This window comes from Drosophila melanogaster, chromosome X (assembly GCF_000001215.4).
Source record: "Drosophila melanogaster chromosome X".
Taxonomy (NCBI): Eukaryota; Metazoa; Arthropoda; class Insecta; order Diptera; family Drosophilidae; genus Drosophila; species Drosophila melanogaster.
Window position 1 is genome coordinate 9,729,015 of NC_004354.4, and position 27,355 is coordinate 9,756,369.

Consider the following 27,355-nt stretch of genomic DNA (forward strand, 5'->3'; position numbering starts at 1 on the left):
AAACAACATTGGCGAACATTTAATTGAACGCAATAGTAGTTGTTGCCGTGTGTGCATTTGTTTTCAGTTTTTAACGCAGGCACGCGATGAAAGAGAGGGCCGCAGGACTGTCGAAAGAGACGGCACGAGGGGCACGTGTCCGTGTGCGTGCCATCTCGCTCGCACAGCGGCCATCGCTCTAATTATAGGTTAGGCCCGTCCGATCTGCCATTGGCCAAAGCGTTCATATAGAGGGGGCTGTGCTCTGGGAACTGGTTTTACCCAAAGCAGCCGGGGTTTTTATGAATGAAACTGGAAGGGAAAGGCGCACACACCACCAAAATACGAATACACGAATGCATATATATATATATATATATATCTTTACCCCTGGCACCCATTCGCACCACTCTAGAGAGTGGTGTGTGTTGTTTTATATTTTGTTGTTGCTGTTGTTTTTGGATTGTCTGTACGAGCGTCTCGCTTGCACTGATGGCATCGTTGGCCCCCACGTTGAATTTTGGTTAGTTGGAGTGAATTTACGACTGTGTGCTATCTCACTCGCACCGCTGCGGCAGCTACGCCGGCAGCGGCAGCGACTGTGGCAGCGTTGGTGGCAGCGGCGACATTTAGACAAGCTTTTTGTTCGCGTGAAACAGTTGCAAGCCTTTGAACGATCAGCGACGACGGCGTTACTTTTGGCGCGGATACAGCAGCGACACTTTTTTTTCGTTGGCAGGCGCCTCCTGTCACCAAACAAACAAATAAATAAACAAATAAACATAAAAACAAACAAGCAAATAAATAAACAATAAACCAACAAGCAAACAAACAAACATAAACAAGCCAACAAGCAGCCAAGCTAAACAAAACAACTGTGTGCATTTTTGGTTCGAGTTTCCTTTAATTTCCATCGCTTATATTTCATTTTTTTTTTGCCTGTGTTCCTTAGAAAAGAAGTCTATAAAGAATAAAAAAAATAAAAAAAAAATTAAGCCCATATATAGGCACAAAATCCCAGTGACAATAAGAGCAGTCAAACATTGCAACTCTCAGCAGCAAACATCAGCCGACGGCCGAGTGAAGAAAAGTGCAACGCCGACGGACTCGAGAAAAGATACAGATACAGATACGGATTATACATATCTGGGCTATTAGCTGGGCCATAATCTGCTCTCAAGCGATTTAGCCCACTTTGCTTTTTTTCTGAGTGCGTGTGTGCTTGTGCTGTGCTGTGCTGTGCTGTGCTGTGCTTGCCAATCCATTTGTCCATGTCCTTTACATCTTTTTTCCCTTACTCTCCAAGATCAGTGAGCCTGGCCTGCAACAATAGTCGCAACAAAGAAAAAAGTAGTTGAGTTGAGCAAGAAGAAAAGAATAGAAAATCGAACCCTAAACCCAAGTGGCCGCAAAACAAAGCAGAAGCAAAACAGACAGCATCATTGTGCGCCTCAAATTGACATCAGCAGCAGCAGCAGCAGCCGCAGCAGCAACGACAACTGCCACTGCCACTGCAGCAGCAGCAACATCAGCAGCAGCAGGAGACGCAGCAGGAACATCCACAGCAACCATGTTAACGGACATGACACCGACCGCCGGTCAGCTCTACGGATCCCAGATTCCGGCCATGGGCATGAACATCAGCAATATCGCCACACACTTGCAGAAGCCACAAGTTAATCCGGTAAGCCGAAATCTCAAATCCCAAATCCGAAGATACCAAAACCGCACCTCGAGATATGTATCTGCAAGATAGGTCACTACAGATACGATTTGGTCAGAGCGTTCTTATCGAAGTGTATCTTTCTTTTAACACTGGGCCTCAATTATGCACACTTACCGTCACTTTACACACAATTGCCATCCATCGAATAGAAAACTATCGACAGCATAGCCCAAAAGTAGTAGATTCTATTATACAGATACAATTACAGGGTGTAGAGATACAAATGTATCAATCTGTATAAGAAATTATAAAATTATGCCAATTATGGTGACCATTACTTTAGATACAATTGTCATGTCAGAAAGTTAATATTTGTAATATACAGAATTACAAGCATAATTGGGTCTTAATCAACTGTTCTAGAAAAACTAGTGTTTTTTGCACCCAAAAACGAAAAATGCCAATGTACTAAGAGCAATTTATTACACCCACTATTCGCTTCGCTAAACATTTCATAGTTATCGCTGCAGAGTTTAGCCCGAAAGTATCTCATAGATACATATGTGGGCTCACTGCGCACAAGTGACTGGCAGGCATTTGCTGACTTAGTCATGATTTGATGAATGCCTCCCGCAGACACTCGTGCACTTCGACATAAATCATTCGCGCAGAGAAGTCAAGAAGTTACTTTACGGCAAGTATTTCTGTATCTCACAGTTGCGGCTGCCAAATCCTTACCAATTGTCGCTTATAAAATATATGTACATACGTACAGTAATCGGACAAATCAGCCACTTACACGGCATTAGCATTGACAATAAACAGCCATAAACAAACAATGACAACAGACGCCGCGGATTTCGATTTGTATTCAGTTACGGATACGATTTCGCATCCGAGGAATTCACAGTAGCGCACACCTTTTGTCAGCCGCTCAGCTGGATTCCTTTTGTGAGGCGATGATGATTGGAACTCATCGGGATTGTTTGGTAGTATCTAATGCCGGGGAACGGGATACAAATCGATTGGACGCGGCTTGTTCAGCCCCGGATTTTTTCACTGTTTTCTGTGTGCCAACGGATTTCACGGTATGCGCCGCAGATACATAGCTGCAGATACAGATACTATTGATAGGCTGAGATACTGAGGTACCAGGTAGGCGCCGTTTGCCGTTTCTCGTTTCTCGCTCTCAAAATCAATTATTCAGGCTCACTTGAGGTGTGAAGCTAACGATGGAATCATTCCTGGGTCTACTTAAAATCTTTTTTTGTTGTTTTTTTTTTTTGTTTCATTTGGGGTTTTGGCAAATCTGTAGAGATCGTATTTCCACGCTGACTTTTCGACTCGTATCGCTTATCGCACAGCGGAAGCAAACACTTAAAGGCTAAAACGCATCAGGCAGCCGTTCATAATGATCTTTTGGCCCCGATCCAAAATTCGCTCATCAATCTCGTCCGGCCTTTGATCTGGACCGAAAAACTAAGACAGATTTCCGCTAATGATCGTTTTTGTACGGCTCCTCCGGGCTTTTGCTCTCGATTTCAATTCGAATTTCAGTTAGCTGATTATGCAAGTCCATCGTGCTGGCCCACATCATATGATATTGGTTCAAAACCCTGTAATTCACAGCAAAAGGTCAGCGGCTAGATCAGTTGGCTAAAAATAATTTGTTAAATTCCCCAAATGAAAACTTTGATGTCAATGCTAGAAGTCATTAAAATCAGAATCAGGGTTTGTAAAGTATTTAAAGAAGAATATAGTGTGTTCTAAAGTGTATACTTTAAAAGTTTAGCCAAACGAATAATTAAATAAATAAATTAGGGTTGATTGTACTTTAGATATACTATCTCTGTTCTGAAGGATTAGCCCGAATCGCATGACACTTTTAATAGAGTCAGCAACGCCAAATGGACGCAATGTGATTGAGGCACTTTCAATCTGCTGCCCCTGGCCACCACCTGCCCCTCCCCCCTCCCTCCTTTCCAACGTTCATTTTTCTCCGATTTTTTCACCTTTTTTTTTTTTGTCGAACCAAAGTGCAGACGCCACGCAATTGCGTGTGCCCATAAAAAAAAAAATGTATTTGCCAAGAACCGCAGAACGAAACGAGCTGGCTGCTATAAACTGGCCTGGTCTCTTGGTCTTTCGGTCTCGTTCTCGTTCTCCAACGGATCTGCATATTGATGGAGCAGCGAGGAACGAGAAACGTTTATTAAAATTAATACCACATCAATCATTTAACAAACGCGCCTGTCGGCCAAGTTCAAAGCGACGGCTGCGACTAGACCAAAAAGCAAAAAAAAAACCATATAAATATATATATATATATATTTATAAAAAAAAAAAAAACTGACTACGTCTTTGGGGTCTGCTTAAGAAAGTTACACATGCGCATTGGTTTTAATTAAAAGCGTTTAAAGACATCATAGGAGAGAAATATCAGAGGGGCAATGAAAAAAATGAACAGCAGGCGCAGAGGAAAGATGATAAATTACCGAGACAAACTGAAATTAACATTTGTGCCGGGAAAAAAAAGAGACAGCCGTGTGGCTAGCAGATCACAGAAAAGCTCAGCTCAGCTCCGCTGAAGGGATTATACCAGACTATACTATACCAGACTATACCTATATTGAAAGCCGCTGTTAAATTATTGAAAATCATGCAACGATCCGCGCCGTTTTCCCATGAACAGCAGCCTCATTTGTTCAGTGTGAGCTCTGCGTCGGCATAATCAGCATAACAAAAGGAATTAAGCAATAAAATATTAATGAAAATACACTGTGGAGAAGATCGCCGCGTCATTGACTAATTTGTTTGTGGTTCTCCGGCATCTTTCTCCACTCCGTTAAGAAGGCGCCAGAGATCTTGAAAGGTAGGGAGTGGCCAGCGGTAGCCGTGACAGGCGCCCCATAGATCGTACACCCGGAGAAATTTCACTGACCCTATGACCCGAGGAAAAACTAGCAAAGCAGTTGTATAAAGCAGATTGGCTAAGCATTGCCATTTAGCCGAGGGTTACTATTTTCATAAATTTCGGATCATTTTCTTTTACTTCTTTAAGGAGGTTTTTAAAGGAACTTCTTGCTAGCAAATCATTTCTTCCTTAGGCGATATGATTGCGAGATCAGAGATATTCTTAAAATGTACTTACAAGCATGATTATTTTGCCAGTGCACTTACACCTCCTTCTGGCTGCTCGACATATTTACTTAATATGATTTGGCTTAATGAATGCGCCTTGGCTTTTGTGTCTGCCCCTTTGCTACATTGTGGCCATTTCATTCTTTTCCCCTCTTTTCTAGTCTGGGCATTTTTCACCTTTGACAAAGGCTGTGCCCGTCGCAATTAACTTGCGTCATTTGGAAAATTAGTTGGCATGATGCTGCAAAAACGTTGGGGAATCCAGAAAGGAAACGCCAGGGAGGGGGTGTGCAAGCGGCACAAGGTCGCTGCCGCTTCAAAAGTGCCGCTTGAAAAGCCTTTTTCAATTTCGGTTTTTCCTTTTCACCCCGACTTTTATCATTTTTTTTTTTCTTTTTTTCATTTTCAATTACACAGACCACGCACCAAAAATGCATATGCGTATATCTGATATTCTGACTTGCAGTTTATAACATGGCTATAAAGAAAAAAACTGCGGTGAGAACACGCTGCGTATACGCAACGCTTGCAGCGACAAGCTCGAAATTTGCATGCCAAAATGAGAAAAACTGGAACAGACCCTGACCGAAATTTTAGATCAGCGATTGATTGACAAATAATTCAATAAACACATCAATATGCATTTGAATGGCATCGAGTGTCAGGTGACAGAATTCTCGACTGCCATTTTGAAACGCTTTTAAAAACATATTGCACCGATGGGTAACCCTTCTAGAGTAAACTTTATACGCCCCTCAGGGTTCAGGCTGGATAATTGAGATTACAACACGTGTTAACTGCCAGTCAAGTACCGCTCCCCCTTTTCATATGCCCAACGCCAGTGTAATAAACAATTTAAATGCCAAATAGAATTTATGCTAATTTGCCGCTCTCTAGAAATGTTTAAAAAATGCTAATACTAATTGAATTTATATATATATATGGATATATATTATGTATAGATATAAAATGGCTAAACGCGAATATTACCCCTTTCTCTTGCATTCCAATGGGTTCGGTTCAGTTCGTTTCGTTTCTAATGAATATGAATATGAATTTGAATACCCAGGGGGCCCGCGGAGTGATTGACTGGACTGGACTGAGCTAAGCTGAACTGAACTGAACTGAACTGGTGGACTGATGGACTGATGGACTGAGTGACTGACTGACTGGCTGACAGTATGACTGACTACCGGGCCAAGTGCATATTAGATGGCCCGGCAATTACCTGCAACAGCGCCAGCAACAACAGCAATCACTCAATGCTGAATGGTCTGAATGCGCTTCTAATGAGTTGTGCGGCGGCGGGGGAGGAGGGTGTGTGTGTGTGTGTGTGTGTGTGTCTGTCTGTGCGTTGTGTTCGCTTTACACCTTACTCTCTGAAAATTCCCAGTTGAAATGCGGCTCCAATGGCACCCTCGTCGTGGTGTCTCTGTTCTATTATTCACTACTAATTTGAACTGACATCGAATACACTGCAGGTGACAACCGCTGACAATCGGTAGGAACTTTCGGTAGGGATACGCCCACTACAACCCTCGGTTAGATTCACATTTATCATAATGGTTTAACTTCAACCAGTTCTGCACTTTTTTTGTAATCAAACGAAGTACTGTCCATTAATGAGCATCACTTGTATGATAATCACTTTTATTTCATTACGAAAAGTTGAATCTTTTGCATTTGCTAGGAGAGCTAGAGTTTTTTTTTTCCAAAGGTTATGATGATTTTCTTTCTAAAACTCTGATTATACAGTTTGTGCTTATAAACTTTGGACATTTTTGGTATAATCGTAGAGCTCAATTTTCATCTGCTTTTCGCTGGGCAAGTGCAAAATCGACTCGATTGGCATACAGGACGCCGACAATAACTTGTTATAAATTTTGTTGACACGAAGTCAAAGCGTTTCGAGCAGCGTTGATTTGAATGCAAGTTCATGAGTTAATCAATTTTAATGCCCGGCACACCAGGCAACAAGTTTGGGACCCGATCACGTCGTCTACACATCGATCGCCGCCAGAAACTTACTACACCATAGTATAGTATAGCGGGTATAGCCATATCGCCGCCTTTCTTCACCCCCTTGCCCCTGGCAGCTACCCTCCTTAAGCAATCAATCGATGCAGCCTCGCCTCGCCTCGAAAACAGCATCGAATTGTTTGATCGTGTTGTAAATTTCTGCTCGTACCCAAGTATTTTCCAACTTGGTGACGGCGATGGCCGACTCCGGAGTCGAGGCTCGCAAAACTGGCCTTATACGGGACCCCGGAGTCGGGGCAAGACATTATTTATTTATATGTATTTTTTATAAAGCCTTGTATAACTTGATAAAAAAAATAAAAGAACGGAAAAAAAACAGCAACGAGCAACGGCGGCTGAGCCGAGCCACAAGATTGGGTTACGTTTAAAAGTTTTGTGCGCTTGCAGAATGAAATGATTTATGGTCTGAATTACAGATAATTGTGATAATCATACCGAAAAGGTTCGGGCGCAGTTCGCATTCGCAGATATTTCTCGCTCTCGTCCCTTGCTATTTTGGCTTTTTTTTTTTTTGTTTTTTTTTGGTTTTTGCGTTTCCTTATTTTTGGCCTGGAATCGATACAGAAATCGGGGCTGCAAAGGGTTAAGGGAGCGGCTGAAGAGGCAGCCATATAAGATGAAGGGATGCGTGTCTAAAATGCATAAAAGATTTCATTTCGGTTAGCCAAATGGTAGAGGGATTTATGAAATGTTCATCACACTGGTGACTCTTGAAATATGTGAAAAATATTCCATAAACACCGAATATATTAGCATATGCATCATCGCTTGATTTTACAACTACAAATGTTCTACAATAGAGTTTGTGGAGATTAGTTTTCTTTCGAAACTAATTTCCTTAGCGACATTGCCTACATCTATATTTGCTACCCATATCTACCCATATCAATCTCCATCTTGTTACTTCACATGTATGTTGTCTAGGACCTTTTTGACTTATTCACCTTACACATCCAGCTGAGTATCACTTAGTCTAATTCCCCTACGACTATGCATTCTGCATAACAAAGATTTTTGCTAATTTCTCAACAAAAACGGGGGAAAAAAAGGCAGGAGAAAAGAACGAGGACAATGAAAGGAGACCAAAGCGGAGATAATTCCGACACACACGGAATTATGGTGAAAGAAAGGCGCAGAGCGCTCAGATTTGTCAGGAGATTTTCGGCTCAGGGGCAACTTAACAAGGCACAACAATGTGTGGCCAACGACGACGATGATGATGGTGATGATGATGACGATGATGTATGCCACATATATCCTATATATGTACGAGTATCTGGTATGCAGTTTGTTTTCGTTACGGCTATTTAGTGCTTTGGCCTGCTCAAGCGCCTCGGTTTTTGGTTTATTTGCTTAGGCGGCTTAGGACTGAAATGCCATAGAGGATTTATCCTACCCATTCCTCATAACGAAAAATAAAAGAAGACAAAAATCCTCTGTGTTTGCTGTGCATTTCACAACTTTTTATGTGGTCATATTTCTTGCAAGTGCTGAAGTGTGCCTGACTGACATCCCAAGTTCGGATGTTTGGGATATTTTCTTGTCTTGTCTTGTTTTTTTTTGGTTGGGATATGTTGGGGGGCCCTTCGAATGACAGGAAACGAGCGCCGAGCCGTAAAACGCTTCAACTCCTTGGCATGTTTAATTGCCGTTAGTTTTTACACTCGCCAAGCGAATATGTCATCGAATGTCAAAGGCAGCCCACTAAAACTCAGCTCATTTTTCCGCTTTCGCCTGATTTATGTTGTAGGTGGTGATTTACGAGGAGGGTAAGTGTTTGGGTTAGCAACTCAGACTCAGACTTTCAATTGAATTCAACCAGATCCTTTAGGATTTATTCTCGCTTGTCCGTAACTGTCCGTTATGCAGAGTTTGTGTCCTTAAGTCAATTATCAGCTGACATTACGATAATATTTCAACACCTAAATAACTTCATTTAATCCCTGAAGAATGCTGTTAAATTGGGTATATCATATGAAAGTCAAAAGTGTTTGCGCCCCCTGATCTTTCCTTTGATAGCTCCCACTCTTTGGTGTCTTTCTGTCAGCACTTCCCAAATGGAAAATCTCAGCCGCACAGAGGCCCAGCTGTAAATATTGTGTTAAACATTAAATGAAGTCGTTAAAATCGTTTAATGATGCACTCGTTAGTCAGTCGCGTTGACAAGTGAGGTGGCCTTTTTCACTAGGGGGAACTCGGATGAGACGACTCCTCCCACTTTTTGGCTGCTTGGCAATCTGGCGCATCAAAATCACGGGCCATGACATCAGTCGGCTGTTGTCAAAAGGAATTGAAAGGATGTTTGATGGCATGCTAAATTGACAAATGCATGCAAAACACTTTTCGGCTGCCGCATTTGCGCATACCGTCTCATTATTCATAGCTAGTAAAAGTCGCATGTTGCCGCCGTGCGGAGATGTTGCTGCCACTTCTGTTGCTGCTGTTGGTGTTGCGTGTAAGTTGCCATGCAATTGGCAAATGCTTCATTCCGATTTTATACCACTGTTCTCCACTGCGGCAATTAGCAATCAAGGGGTGTGAGGGAAAAGCCTTTCCAAGTTCTTTTCTTTTCTTTGTATTTTTCAATATTTACCTTGCCCGTATTGTGTGCACCTATGCAAGTTACAACAAGTGTTGCTCTTGCTGTTGCTGCAGCTGCTCAAAGTCAAACTGTTTTGGGGGTCTTCTAGTCATAAGGTCAAACTGCGCGCATTATCAACGCTGAAGCCGCAAGAAAATCTGCAATAATTTCGACACTCGAAAAATTACCAAATGATTTTGTTAAGTTGCAAGTGATTTTTAATTATAATGCTATTCAAATTTGTATGCAAGCCACCGATAAACTTATTTAAACTATTTGAAATTTATGAAATAACTTGATGATTCTGAAACATATTCGAGGCACATATTTTTGTCTGAGTGTAGCGCAGCAACATTATGCTTAAGCGCTGCAAGCGCTTCGTGCTTAAAAGCGCGCGACACACACACACATATTCCGGGGAAACAATGTTGCTGTTGTTAGGCCCGCCAGCAACATGCAACATGAGTTGCTGTTGCTTGTGCTGCTTTTTGTGGCCGCTGCGCTGCCTGCTTAAGATGTATCTGCTGTGATTACCACCAGGCGAGCGTGTACTTAAGCATTTTATATGCTTTTTTTATGCCATCTTGTCCTTGTGCAACATCGCGGTTTGCGGGTTGCAAGTTGCAAGTTTCGCTTCAGTCTCTGGAGTCCGGAGTCCGAAATTGGGTTTATAACTTTGCGCCGAGGCGCGCGTTGAAATGGCGTTGATGATGTTCATGTTTCATGTTTGTGGCTTGATGAAGCGCAACGATTATCCCCACCGACAACAACAACAACAACAACAAATGCAACAGCAACAGCAACACGGGCTGTAAAAATATGCCACAAATTGATTGATTTGCCACGGCACGAAGCTGAGCCAAAGACGTTTGGCCACGTTGCAAACTCGTTTCAGTTTCAATTTCATTTTTAAAGGCATTTTTTACCCAACACCCCCCCTCGTTCCCCTCGCCAGCCCACCCATTTTATTTTATTTAATTTTATTTGTATTTTTATTTTCTTATTTTACCATTTTTTTTTTTTTATTTTGCGTCATCCAAAAGTGGGCGTTCTTGTTGCGCTGGCGTGCCAAAAACTATCTGAACATGGCGACAAAATATGCAAAGCGAGCCAAAGCAAAGCAAATGCAAAATGCAAAAGCCCCGAAATGCAATTGAAACGCAACGAAAATTGTGCAACGCCTACTGCAACTCGGATGCAGTTCAAGTATTTATTTTTACATTTTTTCGCTTCGATTTTATTTTTATTGCGGAACTGCCACACAACAATTTCCCAATTGAAATGTGTACGCGAAAATTGTTGCCGCTTGACAAATAAGTTGCATGCAAATAGCAACAGCAGCAGGAGCAGCAGCAAAACTCAAAGAAAATTCAGCAGCAGCAACAGCGGCAGCAATTGCCACTGCAACATCAACGGCAGCAGCAATTTGTATGCAATGAATTAAATTCCAGTGCACACAATTTTCTCAATGGCAAAATGCTGGCAGCATGGTTTTCCATTGATGAAAATCACCAGGCTCACCTTTGACCATCTGGGTTGTTTGTCAAGTTGCCTTGACAGCAGCAAAAGAATCAGCAGCAACAGCAACTAGAAGCTGCCGCAGCAACATTGGTTGCAAGTGGATGGAAAAGCCCACAATTGGCTTGGCCAATCAAAACAATGCTAAAAGCATCATATTTAACTAGAATCGCAATTTACTTATTTAAACTTAAACCCCCTTAAAAGTGATAACCTTCATTGATGTGCTTTGGCAGTACTTTGGTAACTTCGCCATCCGATAGAAAGTATTGTTTTAGTAATTAGTTTTATTTTCCCCCAGTTTTTGTTAGTCATTTGCCCACTGTGCCCTGTTAACTTGACAAATTTGTGTGGATGCAGTCGCTTGTCCAACAAATGCAATTAGTTAAATGAATTTTGAGCCAAGTCTCGGTTACGCTCGGCCATCGAAAGCGTTTATCAACATCAAATTGAAAACTCAAAATCCAGTCGACGCTGCAGAGAGTTTTTCCCACATTCGTCAGACCGGCAATGGATGGATGGATGGATGGATGGATTGAGGGAAAAGTGGGAAAATGTCTGAGGGGAAAGCCGAACTGAGAAAATGGCCCCGAGGGCCAGCAAGTCAAACGCCAGACTCCGTTTGTCTGGCTGAAAATTGTGGGTAATTTTCGGGGTTACCTTCGCCCGGTTAACATTAGCGTGTGTGCAGGTTGTAATTTTCTACTTTGCGCCTGAAAAACGAAACGAAACGAAATGAAGCGAAAGCGGGGTAAAAATCGGGGGAAATCGTTTGAGGAAAACCTTTCAAGAGAGTCGATCGTGTTATATATGTCTATGGATTTCCATGGGGGACGGCGACTTGTTAACTGCTCATAAAGGCCACCAAAAAATGCGCCATAATGCATATACTTTGCTACATGTAGTGCTATCATTTCCTAATAATATAATAAGCTCTGCGATACGATCTCTGGGTGTTTGTTGCGTTTTGTTAATTAGCCATTTAATGCCCAATAAAACCAGGCGGCAGTAAAAACAATAACAATAACAATGGCAATGGCCATTAGCCAGAATCCGATTCAAAATCAGAGTCACAACACGATTTCTGATTTATTGAGTCATTAAATAATAATCATAATTTTCTTGTTTAGCAGCCACTATAAAAAGCCATAAACACCAAAGGGGAAAAAAAATCGTTGCCAAGTCGCCGATCCTCATTTTTTATGCGACTAGAAAAAAAAAACGAAATAAACTAAAATGCCTAGGAGAGAATGCCAAATGTTTGTAAACATTATTTAAATAACTTTGGGCGTTTTGATTGATTATGCGGATGATTTTTATAATTTTCTCTCTGGCCGCAGCAGAAGCTTAACACCTTTTCCCCCACAAATGTCTAGTTTACACTTAGTAGCTAGGGGTTAAGACTAAAACCATACAGAATGCCCGCTAGTCAAATCAATTTATCAAAAAGAATATACACATATGTTCAATGCTAGTCCGCAAAGCTGGTTACATCTTCAGCTCGCCAGATTATGAAATTAAAATTTATAAAGACACTAATCGATGGAGAATGGAGTGGCGGATCGCGGGGGGGAATCACTAGTTCGAGACTAGCCATCATTAATCAAAGTCAGCCCCATGGCGTTTTTGGTAATCTTCGTCTTGGACGTATCGCGTCGCATTTCAATGTCCACCACTGTCAACTGAAGGCGGAGATAAAAAAAAAGAAAAAAAATACAAAACTAAAATACAAAAAATAAACTGCCGCCGAATAAAGAAATCAATAAGTCAAATTGCCAGCTACGGACATGGGCATTTTCATTATTTATTATTAAACGAATTGGTGCAACCTTAACTGCCAAAGCAATTGGCTACCGGTCTTCTGTCTTCTGTCTCCCGTCTACAGTATTTTCAGTATTCAGCATACAGTTTTCAGTTTTTAGCATTCAGATCTGCGATCTCCGGCCATCTTCGACTCCTTCGAGTGCCATTCGAAATGAATATGCAAAAGAGCCCGGCTGCGAGAATAAATAAATATAAAATCAGGGGGAACGAACGGCTACTTGGGTCGAATACAAAAACCGGCAGCATTTTGGAGCTGCTGCCCAGACAGCTGGACAAGCCCTCTTCACAGCGGGATAGCGGATGCGGCCATATGGATATGGGTATGGGTATGGGTATGGGCATGGATATGGAGAAGGTTGGCCTGGAGGATGGTCAGGAGGGGGCCAGTCCAAACCAGGCCCCATTCGCTCTTATTTAGCTAATTTAAATGAGCTGCAAACAAGCGGCGATGAAGAAGTGGCGGTAAAGCGAATGGCGTATACCCTGCAAGTTATCCAAATCCAGGCATTTATATCAGCTATAAATTATTATTATTTATCACTCATTTTGTATGAAATGAATGAATTTCTTTTTAAAGTTCAATCGAATCGATAGGGTATTTAAATGTCATCACCCAAGTTAAAGCGAACGACTGAGAGCGATTTTATGGGATGTGTCTTGCAATTTATCAAACATTTTGGGTAGGCGGCGGCAGCAACAACAAATTGATTTGCATAACCAATTATAAACACATTCCGTAGGAGTTGGACCCTCCAACCATTCGAATTCAACCCATCCGGACCCATATTCACATCCACAACCAATCGACTCCTTGTTCTTGTGGATTTCGCCTCTGTTGGCTGTCCAAGTCTTTTGTTTAACACAAATTGTCGCACTTTAGCAGCACAACAATGGCCACAATGGCGTTACGATAGGGGGATATCTATCTATATAGGCGGATGTGCAGTATAGTTACTAATAGATTTATTTGCCATTGACACGAACCGCATTTTTGTCTATTTATTTAGCCATTGTTATTTAGCTGCTCATTTTTCGCCAGCTTATTTGCTTGGCTAAACTGAGCAGAACAGACGCAGATAATGGCATCGCCTGTCCCACTTAAATATCGCCCGATCGCCCCTATTTAGCTATAGTATATAAATATACATATATATATATATATATATATATATATATATATAGTGGGAATTGGAGCTGTAAAACAAATCTGATTGCACATTGTACAACCATTAAACGAGTCACGTCAACTGGAGGCTTGACCAAATGGCTTTCCACATGACAAAGGTACATTAAGTTTTTTGCTCTTGCTTCTTTTTTAAGTGAATTAACTATACAAAATGCAACGGAAAAAATAATTTCATATACTTATTTAGTTTCTCAATCATTCAGTAACACAGAAATCGATTTGAGTATCTAGACCAGGGTACTTCTATCCATTTGCATAGTATAGAATAGCAAAGAAGTGTGGTTTTTGGTGTAGACCATCACTTATTAAACACTCGTCACTTTTAATTAAAAGTCGCCGCCTGTTCCAGAGAGTTGTTGGCCAAGTCCTACCTGACTATTTGGTCAGGTTGTGTGCACCATCATATATGTATGGACCCCCCTCTCCACCTCCTATCACCCACCATAAAGTTTTTCAATGGGGTTTTCTGTGGGGAGGGAGGGGGGTGGGGTCTGCAACTGCATGCCACTGCAATTTGCAATTACCACAAACACGCGGCGCAGAAAACCAGCGGCAGCAACATAGCATGGCAAAAGTTTTGCAATTAGAACACTTTTCGCGTGGTTTTAATGATAACGCATGGGTGTGGGGAGCTCTGTCAAAAGGGGAGGGGGGGGGGGGGTATCCACTGCATAGACGTAGGGGGCGTGGCAGGAAACTAGCTTTTAAGTGTGTCTGCACACAGAAAATGCGCGAAAATTTCGAGTGAAAAACGCTCGAAGGACTTATCTAGTATTTTCTTTTTTTTTTTTGGGTTCGTGTTGTTTTAGGCCTACTACTACAAGTATGCAAGTATTATATTCTTGGCATAGTTTCGGAATCAAGTGGAAATATTGTTGGCCCGGAGACAATCAGCTTTTGTCTGGCATTGTTTTGTGTGGTCAAGTGCTGCGAAAGGACAATGCAGATCGCCGTGTCTTGTTTTTACAAGAACTTTCACATTAGAGCGCAGATTTAGAGCAAATGTCCTTTGTTTCGATCGAAACGAGACGGAGAAGGAGAGTCCTGTATTTGGCATAAGTGTTGTGTGTTGTGTTTTCTTTTGCCTTAAATCAGGCGCTCTGTGCTGGCATTAAAGGATTTACAGGATCAACTGCTGGATTTCAGTCAGCTCTCTAGCGCTCCCTCTCTCCATCTCACTCTCTCTCTCTCTCTCTGTCCATCTCTTTCGCTCGCTCGCTCTTTCCTTGTGACATCCTGCGGCGATAATCGCTGGCAGGATCACAGGATCAACCTCTCTCTCTCTCTCTCTCTCCCTGTATCCCGTAGACCGCTAATTTGTTACAAAAATTGCACATTTCGATGTTCGCGCCATGGGGTCGAGAATCCGTGTCAGTCGGTCGGTCCCTTTTCCCATTAGCATCCCCTCTTTCCAATTTTTTTTTGTGGCCCATCCATCACCGCCATTTGGCAGTTGCCTCCTCTTTTTCTCCCTCCCTTTCGCTCCTCTCTCCCTCTCTCTGTCTTTCGTTCATTCACTGGCGGCCTTGCCCTTTGACCTTCGTCTCCTACTGCGCCATTTCGAGCATTTAGCGGCACTTAGTCCATCAACCCATCTCTTTTAATCCACCCCTCTAAGGTATTTGTCTCTGTCTCTCTTGCGAGTGCGAGTGAGAGGAAGTCGAGGATATGAAAGTACAGTCATCGCAAAAATGTCTATTGTCTACTCACTGATCTTGCCAGAAAAGTCAGAAAATAAAGTTTTAATATTGTAAGAATAATAATACAAACTTCAAATGACAATACAAAAAAGTTATGTAATATATTCCGAAGCGAGGGAGACAGGCTGAATCAATTGTCTCGCCATAAATATCAATATCAATATCAAGTTGGCTTTCAATCAAACTCATTATGCTAATGAAGACACACAGCTGCACACGCCTACACACAGATACTTCGCACAGATACAGATACAGATACAAACGATCGGTGGATGACTAAGTGAGTGAGTGAATCGATACCGACTTGTGATCGCAACGACTTGACTCTCGACCAACTCGCTCTGGGGCTGCTTAACCATCCAACCAGCCATTCATCCAACCATCCAACTATCCATCCATCCATCCAACCATCCATCGATAAATCGAACTAACCGACTAACCAACCAACCAGTCCCCTGGTGGGTACAACATCATCATCGTGATGATGATCGCCAATGCCTGACCATCGACATGAACATCGACAGCTTGCGGCGACGTTTAAATTTGTTCATACTATAAACAAAATGAGCTGAAGATTCTATCTGTTCGTGTAAATATTTGTTAAAATTAAGCTTTCAACTGAAAAGTTTCAAAAATTGTAATTTTCGTATCTTTTAGCGATCTTTTCTTTTTAGTTTTTTGCTTTGGTTTTTATTATTTTTTTTTTTTTGGTACCTTGAACCCCCTGGTCCATCCACTTTGCTGTCAGCCATGATCCATATGGATATATATAGTATATATAGCTCACCGGCTGATTGATGCCATAGATCGGCGATAGTTATAGCTGACAACGATTAGTCTAATAGTTGGTAATTTTATTTGATTTAAGCGATTACCCTACGAGATTGATCATTAGATATCAGATGCCATAACTTGGGAGCAGAAAAAGCTGGGCTTACTAATTTGTCAGTTTGATTGCGGTGATCACTGATTTCACATGATGTGGCTATGTGATCATAGTGATAAAATTAAATGCGTTTGTTTGCGATTAAGTGGTGACAAGCTATCAGCGATGGCTTGATATATATTGTTATTACATTTTGCATTTCAGCAAAAGAAAATGCACTTTTCCAATGGGTTTTTTAATCAATCAATTCAAGAGTATCTTGTGTTCGGCTAGGACCGATCGATTAATCGGCTTAGAAACAAATTTTGTTTGCATTTTTAATGTGTTTTTTTTTTTTTGTGTGGTGCTTAAATGTGCTGCTGCTTTTGTGGCCTGTGGCAAATGTTTTGTCTTCATTCCGTGGTGTGTGTGTGTGTGTTTTTTTTTAAGTTTTTCTGTTATTTTATGTTGCTCATTTTTTTTTTATTCTTTGCAAATTAGCCCGCAGACATGGGCAGACATGCAAACCTTATGGGGGCTCTCAATAAAATGGTAAAAAAAAATAAAAAACAACAACTGCAGGAACAACACCTTAGCAAGCTGCACACATAATTCAATTAATTTGATTTAATTGCCGCAATGAAAGCGGCGCATAAATTGCATAAATTACCCACGAACTGAGCAATGCACCGGCAATTAAACGACCACATAAAAAGTACCCATATTCAGCTAAATATTCTAGATGCATTACGGCATTTTTATGATGCCATTGAATGGGGGATTAAACGCGGATTTATGTTTCTAAATATGCTATCCAATTGGCAGCTCCACCCCGATTTAGTACCCCTTCTAAAAAAAAACAAAAAACTCCACTGTTTCTGTGCAAAGGGGGTTAAAAATATGAGCTCACCGCTTTTGGCAAATATCTTTTATTGTTGCTTTTTTTGCCGGCTAATGACGTTGCGAATTTGTGGCCAATGTTGTTGCTGTTGCCTGTCAGCGTTTATTTTGTTTGAAGTAACCCCCATGCATCCCCCTTCCGCACTACCATACCAAATAATCCCCTCAATGTGCTGAAAGTTGTGAGTTTTATGAAGTTTTAAGCAGGCTCTAAGTGTAATGCGAGTTGAACACGTCAACAGGGGAAGTGCTGCGGTTCGGGTTGAGGAAATGTGTGAAGGAGTCAAGGATGTGGTGGGTTAATGTCGAGAAAATGCAAACAGCGGAGGGGTTCAAGGCAAGAGGCTATGGAATGGCGGTAGTGAATTTAATAAGCTAATTTAGTTGAATTTTATAGCCAACCAAAAGAAAATGCTCTACAATAAGCAGCAGATATAAAGGATTAGTATTTCCGCTTATTTTTGATGAGATTTTCCAACTTCTTCGTATGAAATATTCACACTTTTTTGCTTTTATGGCCTCTATTGTACACACTTCTGTTTAGCCCTTTCTTTCTTGGCCAACTTGCCAAGCAATCCTTCGAAATTGAAAACATAATCAACCCCAATTACTGGAACAAAGTCTGCTGCCTGAACTTAAACACCCAAACAGGCCAAAGCACTCGCCAGAAGTTCGGGTTCAAATTAATTGCAATCCGAGGCCCATTAAATGTGACCCGTTTCGAAAAGGGGGGCTCCTTTAGTCGACAATGTCATGTGGCTCTAATGAGCGGTCAGTTAATCATGATATTTAAGAAGCGGCGGAAAAAGGGGTGGGGTTTTTTTTTTTGGGAGGCGTGACAGTTTGCCCTTGAAAGCGCCAAGGGTTACAAATGTGGTTTGGCAGGGGGGCTTGGGGTTGATAATAAACACCAGAGCCAAATGAGCAGCAAAGTGGAGAAACATCGAATTAAAGCATTTCCTAAATTAAAATCTTATAAGCAATCTCTATCTCTCTTTTCATCCCACTAATTTTGTCTCTTTCACGCCACCACCTCGTGCCCTTCCCCTCTCTTTCGCCATCTCTCTTATTGCCGCACATTAAAGACACTTTAATGCACTTCATCAATTTGGGTTATGACTCCACTTCGCCATCGAACGAATCTCTCAGTTCGTAATTATCGGGCCAAACCGAAAATCAACGCTCATATAGACTGACACATACCCTATATGTTCAAATGCTTAATTAAAAGTAAGTGCTAATGGTGATGTTATCGATGTTATTGTTCTGTACTTGGCATGAATAAAGCATATTATAGGATTCTTCTGAACACAATATCATAGAGTATTTATAGATCACTTAGGCCTGCAAGCACCTTCCGTCTTATACTTTTGGTTTTATTTTTCTTACTGAAATTTCTCAAAAAAAAAAAAAAATAATAAAATAATAAATAATAAAAAGAACAGCAACGAGGCAGCCGAGATAAGGATGAAACAGAAACGCACAGGCGAAGAAGGATGAAAAAATAATAATAAAAATTATGATGAAAAAGTCTGGAGCTTTGGAAACTCCATTAATTTTTACCCAGCTACTTCTGCACCGCCGTTTTTGGAGCGTCATTGTTAATGAGTTTTCGTGTATGGCTTACTTATGGGTCTTTTGGTTTTAGGTGCAGGTCCACGTTCACGTCCAGCCGTAGTCCAGATCCTCAAGTGAGAGGACCAGTGGACCGAAGGACCATCCCGACCATCATAAGACCAGTTCCAAGGAACTCTCCCAGCCGATGAAGACAAAGTTGACCGTTGCTACTTCTTGGGGGCCAGGCGTTTTTTTTTAATAAACTTCTGGGACAGAAGCGACTCGGTTCCCACGCTGCTTTTAATTTGCAAGACTCTTTCGCTCTCCTTCAGAATCAGAATCAAAGCCATTAGTTTACACTTTACATGCTAATGGAAGGATGAGGGTACCGGCTGGTTTTGCTGGGTATATGTACATATATATATAGATACATGGTCTGGTTTGGTCCGCTCTGCTCTGAATGGCCTGCCATCCTTTTGGTTTAAAAAAAAAAAAAAATTCGAATGCCTCGAGCTCTGCGCGTTGTGGCTTCTGAATGGCTGTGAGTTCTTTGCAGTCGAAAATAAAATCAAAACCAATGAACTTTTTTTAATTGCCTATGAAAATTGTATCTTCTGCATCGTTGCTCCTTGCGATTCTTTAGCCGATGCTCCAGCGTATTCGGTAGCTCCTTCCTCTTCACTTCGGCGCAGGCCTACTGCAATTTAAAAGTATCTTTTATATTCGCGTTGCGCCGTTTTATGTGTTTTTTGTTTTTGCCTCGCGTTTCTTGTTTTATTTGCATTTTGGCGCCGGAGTTTTGCAGTTGTTATTTTTTCTGTATTTTTATTTTTGCTTCTCATTTTTGCTGAAGTTAAATATTTTCGCTGATGAGGAGTGTGTTTTGTGGCTGCCTTTCACACACTGTGCCACAAAGTTTGGGGATTAGCCGTTCCGACGGATTAGCTAAGATTGATTCCCGTTGATGGATGGCGATAATTGTCGGCTTCGATAGTTGATTTTTTTTTTAGGAGTCCACTCTTTTATGGCGGAGAAAACTCATCAGCAATGTAAATGGCAGCGATAATTGGAAAAAGACTGAAAGTCCATTTACCGCCTCTGTGTGAGCTCCTCGTTATTCGAAAAGTGTGGAATATTCAAAAATTTAATAGTCATATTTTGATGGACTCTTAAGTTTTAACTGCCACTTTTTGCAGTCCCATTTGCCATTGTAAGGATCCATATTGAACCATGTTGTAATAGATATTTAGCCTGCCTTAGGTACTAATCAACAAACAGCACTTTAAAAATAATTACAACACGCAGAGTTGTTAAAAAAAAAACACAGTAAAATGATAAGCTAAAGCCATATCATATATGGGAGAATAAGGTATAAGGTATTAGGAATGCAGATCGGGGACACATCTAGCCAATGCCGCCTTGATCCACCGACTCCAAATCGAATCGGATCGCAATAGTTAACAATTTGTTTGGCACTCTGGCACCCTAGGGGGCGCCACTTGGCGCCAGTCGGCGTACCTTCTTCGGTTTGAAAACCCATCGATCCCAGCGGCAAATTAGCCACTGCAACGCCCCACCCATGAGGAATTGACCCTATATATACACACACACACACACACACACATACACTCGTATATACAGCATACAATGCAAACCGATGAATAACGAATTGGTCTTTGGAGTGGACTTCAAACGGAGAGCGACGTCGACCACAACGAATTTAGATTTTTCACATTTTTATTGTTGTTTGCCGACACGGCGATGCAACGGAGTGCATTCCCCACTCCCCTCTCTCTATCACTCTCTATCTCGCTCTAACTTCAATTCCGCTCTCTCTGTCTCTCTAATTTCTCTGATTCTCCGATTCTATCCATTTTTCTCTGGCTCATTGTAAATCATTAGCGACGACACCTGCTGTGAAAATTATGACACCGCCTCCGATTGATGTGCGCAACTTGTTGCCGCCGAAAGAGATGGGCGATATCGACGGAAGGGAGATGGCCATAGCGGGTGGAAGAGAGATGGTAGATCGGGGTCGGGAGCTGAGGTAGATAAAAGGTGAGGAACCTGCAGCGCCATTTGCTGATAGCGCCCGCTGTGAATTCGACCGGGGGCGAATGAATCTGTATCTGTATCCGAAACCGACCTGAGAAACTGAGAACTTGGGAACGGGGAACTGGGAATTGGGAATTGGTCACCGGCATGAAAGACACCTCTCTCTTCCCCTTCTCCACTGCCGTGGACATCACCTGTTGCGTTGGCCAAATTTGTTTAGCTCGCGCCTTTTGAAGATATTCCCTTTCTGGTGCCGAGATTCCCGATTCCGTTTTCACCTTCGGGAAATGACATTCGACTGTTTTAATTGGGCCAACTGCAAGACCTCCTAAGGTGGCCAAGAAAAGAAAGGAAAGTTGTAAAATCCGTTCGAGGTAATCATGAAAAAAGGAGTCAAAAGGAAGTTTTCAATTAATGAAGTTATTATAATTTTATGTTCCGCAAATATGAAGCAACATAAAAACATTATCAATTAACAGAAAACATTTCATGATAAGAAAGCTAAAGCATTATGGTGAAATTGTTTTATACAACAGATGATCTCCTGAGCCAATCGTTTGTTTTGATGCTCAATCAAAAGTCTAATCGATTAATCAAATCGGGTTGCATTTTAATTTGCCCCAGACTCTGCTGACTGACTAGCTGACCAACTGACTAACTAACTAACTGACTTGCCTGCCCCGATATCATTTTGTATAATTTATCCAACACACTCTCACACACACACACACACACACACTGGCACAACAGTCATTACTCATACGCGCAGTTGCACGACGTTGAAATTGCTCCAATTAAGTGTGTGCTTTTTTCGGCTTGGCTTCGCTGTTTTTCTTTTTATTTTTTTTTTGTTATTTTGTTCGACTAAGAGGCCAAAGTAGTTCGGTGGCCAGATATCCAGAAGATCCAGAAGATCCAGGAACCTCACGATTCGAATGGGTGATGTCATTAGGCTGCCAAAGCACCTGTCCGATGCGGGAGATGAGCAGACTTGCAATTGAAAAAGCGGCAGCGACTTAAACGTGCCACAAAAACAGATCCGCAGAAAGTCAGGAAATGCAATATATATATGTATGTAGGTGTAGTATATACATACATGTATGTGTATGTATGGTTAGGTGGGCGGTTGTAAGGGGTATTCCCCAAAGTTGCCTTTCCTCTCAATTTCTGGAGTGGCCAATTACTGGCCAAAATAGCAGCTTCCGCGGAGGCTCTCTGATCCCGATCTCCGGCTGATTGCTGGTTGCCAAAGCAATCCGCTGAACCACCATAAAAACGACTGCACCACTGCACCAGAGCAGCACCACAATACCACCCACCCCCTCCACACGAAAATGGCCAACGAAAACGGTAAATGCTCGAAACTAGGCAACTGTAAATCGGCCGACTCGAGTCAGTAAACTATTAACTTAATTTTTTTGGACAACTCGACGAGGCCACGACTACTGGGCAATGGCCACAATGCACTCGAACAAATTATTGATTGAAAAAAGCGCGAAAAATGCGCAAAGCAATATGGAACTAGTGCTTTCCAAAAAATAATTCTGATTACATTTTCCACAGTAATAGATATTTATGATAATTTATTTTTTAAATATAATCCTGCCTGCTGATGACTGATAATTCCCATAACTTAACTCGTTTTGCTTCTATTAATGCCAATATTAAACAAGTGTTGGCTAAAGAACAAGTTGCACTTAGTGCAACTAGGGGAAATTCAAATAGACTCATTTCCCAGTTAATCGATGGATCGCCGATTAATTTCGGATCAGTGTATATATGTGCGCTTGATTGAACAACTTTTACCGTATTGCCAAAGTTGTTCAACTTGTTGTTGACAATTCTGGCTGTTGTTTTTATGTTGTTGTTGTTATTGTTGCCATCTCGGTTGTTTGGCCAAGTTGTTTCCAGCAGCAACAACTCAAGCAGCTGGCAGGCATGAAATGTGTTTGACGAGGATCCAATCCGCTGGGATCACAGATTGGGTGAGAATCCTTCTCTAGAGAAATCCTTCGACCTTCGTCAATCAGGCAGCAATTTTCGAATGGAGAAAAGGAGAAAACAAGTGCCGCATTCGCCGCTAGACAAAAAGCGGAATTGAAAATTAGTTTTGGCCAAGGACTACCCCCGAATCGAGCCGACTTTTAATGACTTCCTCCCAAAAAACGCAGCTCTCGATTATAAATGTCTGTGGGAAAAGAGATACACCGTATAGCCGAATGTGTAATACTCTAGAAAAATATAAGTATAAATACTCTTAGTTGTAATGTTATTAAATCCATTATAATAGGGTTGTATCTCCTGAAAGTTATTTAAAGTCCTTTTAGGTTCTTACAAAATTTTACAATATGCTTTACAAAAAGTTTGTTGTTCAATTTGCATTGCATATGCATCGAATTAAGTTTTTGCAAATGTCAATTATTTTGTTATTTATTAAAGAGATTGTTCTGCATTCGTCTCAACTCTTTCGGCCGAAAAGAGTATCCCCAAAAACGCCAGAGACCATAAAATCGCGGCTCATTCGCAGCGCTAAAAGGGAATTTCAGTTTTGATTTACGTGGCGAATTAATTTTGTGGGTTGCTGTTCGCTTCTTGGCCCTCTCGGCCTGCCCTTTTGGCCCTCTTTCAGCAGACAGACATTAGAAACCGTTGGCCGCAAAAAACAAAGAGCAAAATCGGGCAGGAAGCGAAATTGAGCTCGACTAATTCGCATTTAAGTAATTTGCAAATTCGCGCGAACGGCAGTTAATTAAGAAATGCAAGCATTCCCATGGGAAATATGTATATATCCAAAATGTGTGGGTTTGAATTTGCGTGATATATAATCATGCATATAATCAATAGAAAATATGTTTATATACTTACTATGTTTTATTATTCAAATTTTGATGGCTTACATTCTTGAAGCTACATAAATAGAAGATAACTTGCCATGTTATTGATATTGAAATATAATCCGTTTCCATCCTTTCAGGATCATCCCAGCTTGAGAGGAACTCCGCTGGCCATGCTGGCCGCCCAGTGCAACAAGCTATCCAACAAATCCCCACCCCCGCTGGCCGACGCCGCTGTGGGCAAGGGCTTCCATCCGTGGAAGAAGAGTCCCAATTCGCCGGCAGCCGGATCCAGTGGCTCCTCCGGCGGTGGTGGCGGCGGCGGTGGCAGTAGCGCCGGCCAGCACTCGCCCTGCGCCATCTCAGCGGCCAGCTCGTCCAGCTCGAGCGGATCAAGCGGAGGACAGTCCTCCAGGAGCCTCTCATCCAGCGCCAGCACCATGGTTAACATCACAGCTAGGTAAGCAGACAGGCGGCGCACAGCGATCCAGCAGGGATTGCCCAAGTGAACGGTGGTTGGATGGGGGATTCTGGTGGTTTGGGATGTTAAGAGTTTAATATATTCCATTTACTAGACATCCATCCACCACCTGACCACTTTTGTGGGGGGGTGATCCCTTGGAGCGCTGTGCGCGGACAGCCATAGCAGCTGGCCCTATACGACTCGCGAGTAATTTCAGCATCTATCCTTACAGTCGCCCCCTGGCCTCCTCCTGTGCGGCGGTGGGCGGGGGCTCCACCGGCTCCTCCTCCTCCGCCTCTGGATCACAGTCATCCTCGACGGCATCTGCGGTGGCAGCGGCCTACGGCGGTGATTTGTACTTTCCGAACACATCCACCTCGAACATGGACAACCATCACATGCATCAGGGTCTCCTGGGTAAAGTGGAGGCGGGTGCGGCTGCCTTTGGCGGTGTCTATTCGCGTCATCCGTACGATTGGCCCTTCAATGCGGTTACCCACAAGGAGGCGGCCAGCGTGAATTCCGGCTGGTGGGACATGCACAGTGCCGCCGGATCCTGGCTGGATATGGGTGGTGCGGGCATGCACTCAACAATGGCCAATTATGCGAGTGAGAACTATAGCTCCGCATTGAGTCATTCGCTGTTGGGATCGGGACAACATTTGCTGCAGGACACCTACAAGAGCATGTTGCCCGGCCAGGGAGTTGGCGTTGGTGTGGGCGTTGGCATGGGTGGCTTCTCCCTGCCTCACAGTTCACCATCGGCGGCAGCAGCAGCTGCGGCCACAGCGGCAGCGGCGGCGGGTGGCTCCCCCCAGGGTGGTTCACCATCGACACCATCACCCAGATCCCAGAGGCGTTATGCCGGACGGGCCACATGCGATTGCCCGAATTGCCAGGAGGCGGAACGCCTGGGTCCCGCTGGCGTTCATCTGCGCAAAAAGAACATCCATTCGTGTCACATACCTGGCTGTGGCAAGGTGTATGGAAAGACGTCACATCTGAAGGCTCACCTGCGGTGGCACACCGGCGAGCGTCCCTTTGTGTGCAACTGGCTGTTCTGCGGCAAGCGTTTCACACGCTCCGACGAGCTGCAACGGCATTTGAGGACGCACACCGGCGAGAAGCGCTTTGCATGCCCCGTGTGCAATAAGCGCTTTATGCGCAGCGACCATTTGGCCAAGCACGTGAAGACGCACAATGGCACGGCCAATCACCAGGCCAATGGCCACAATGGTGGGCTGAAGAAGGGCTCCTCGGAGTCGTGTAGCGACTCGGAGGAGGCCGCCAACCAGTCGGGCGAGTCCAACGGGCTGGGCGGCGTGGGCAGTGGCCCACAGACGGGCGGGGCCGGTGGCGGCGGGGGTGGCTCTAGTTCGGGCAATGGTGCTGGTACGTTAGCGGTATCGGGATCGGTGACCACCGGAGCGGGAGCTGGATCCGGTACGGGTAGCTCCAATTCCAATTCCAATTCCGGTGGCTCAAGCGGTTCCGTTAGCGGTTCCGTATCCGGTTCTGGCAGCCATCCCGGCACCCCGACCTCGCTGCACGCGCACAGCGCCAATGGCACGTCCAGCAGCCTGCTGGGCGGCGGTCTGCACCTGGCCACGCCGCACCAGATGGTCGCCGCGGGCGGTTCGCCGGTGATGCTTCACCAGCAGCAGCAGCAGCAGCAACATCAGCAGCAACAGCAGCAACAGCAGCAGCAGCAGCATCAACAGCAGCAACAGCAGCAACATCAACAGCAGCAGCAGCAACATCAGCAGCAGCAGCAGCAACACCACCAGCAACAGCAGCAGCATCATCACCAGCAATTTGGCCAGCAGCAGCATCCCCATGCCCATCACCTGCACCACCATGCCCACCACGCGCACCACCTGGCCACCGGCGGCTCACCCGGTCTGGATCCCAGCTCCCTCGTGGATATAAAGCCACCGATGGTTTGAGGATCGCTGGGACCCTTCCTGTTCACCAACTAAAACAGCGCAAGGGTTCCACACCATAGATACTACGTACCACGTATTACGTATATAAATAAATTTATATAAAATCGATATCATTTTGATTTGAAGCTATCTTGCGGTTGTACATATAGCCAGCAGATGTCTGTAAATAGATTTGAGAAAGAAACGCCCGCTCTATGTGTCTATTGCGCTAATCCCAGCACTAAACTAAAACTGAAAGTAAAATATTACAAAATATAAATATAAATATAAATATATTGCTTATAGCCTATTTGTAGACTAAGCCATTTTCTAGACTATCTAGTTATCAACACTGAATGATGAAGGAGAGCGATATTTTTTTTTTTGTATTTTTTTTACTAGCTCTATGGATATGTAATTTTTTTCATAGGTTCTAAGCATTATATACGACATTAACCAAGAGACAAGCTTCGAGCACCACAAAAACAAAATCCCTATAAAAACAAGCGATAAGAACCATTATGCAATTCTAAACGAAGACACCTAAAACAAAAAAAAAAAAAAAAAAATAATATTGATATAATATTGATATATGGATATTGAACGGGGGGAACATCATAAATATATTTCTAGTCCAATTATGAAGTGTGAGCGAACCAAAATTGTAAAGAGAAAACAAAAATGGTGGAGAAAACGCAGGGGGGGAGGGAAATTTAAACTCTAGCCCTTGTAAATTAGCATATGTCCCTCATTTATTTTTGCTAACCCCATCGAAACGAGGATATCTTAGACGCTAGTGCTTTAATCGATCCCAACTAAAACTAAAACAAATGATGGAAGAAAAACCGGCGGAGAGCCCAAGCTAAACCTTAACTAAATCTGTTTTTGTTGTTTTATTTGAACTAGGCTTAGAGCAGATACTTAGATACTTAGCACCACACAACAAAAACAAAAAAAAAAAATAAAATAAAATAAAAAAATAAAAAATGAAGCACGGATGCAAAATGGATTTGGCCAGTCCTGCGAAACGTGGGCCGCATCAGCAATTTATCATCTTCGATTACTTTTTTTGTCTATGTAAATTAATTATTTAAAATACGAATAAACTATTTAAATTTCAT

At 42.8% G+C, this 27,355-nt stretch overlaps 1 protein-coding gene across 4 annotated transcripts; it reads left to right on the forward strand.

Moving 5' to 3' along the window:
- Positions 1–633: 633 nt before the first annotated feature.
- Positions 634–27,355, forward strand: Sp1. 4 transcript variants are annotated; one of them, NM_132351.3, is made up of 4 exons: positions 634–869; positions 1,286–1,663; positions 23,987–24,306; positions 24,527–27,355. In NM_132351.3, the coding sequence occupies exons 2-4, from the start codon at positions 1,550–1,552 to the stop codon at positions 26,253–26,255; spliced, it is 2,163 nt and encodes a 720-aa protein (NP_572579.3). In that variant the 5' UTR covers positions 634–869; positions 1,286–1,549; the 3' UTR covers positions 26,256–27,355. The 4 variants fall into 3 exon arrangements, with proteins under 4 accessions (NP_572579.3, NP_001096927.2, NP_001259388.1 ...); NM_001103457.4 differs by having other exon boundaries at positions 634–1,663; positions 24,542–26,784; NM_167200.4 differs by having other exon boundaries at positions 634–856; positions 23,987–26,784.

Bases quoted from the DNA above. Each gene is read 5' to 3' on its own strand.
- Sp1 (NM_132351.3), top strand. From the start codon at position 1,550: ATGTTAACGGACATGACACCGACCGCCGGTCAGCTCTACGGATCCCAG. The intron at 1,664-23,986 runs GTAAGCCGAAAT...CCATCCTTTCAG, and splicing joins AGAAGCCACAAGTTAATCCG to GATCATCCCAGCTTGAGAGG. The intron at 24,307-24,526 runs GTAAGCAGACAG...GAGTAATTTCAG, and splicing joins ATGGTTAACATCACAGCTAG to CATCTATCCTTACAGTCGCC.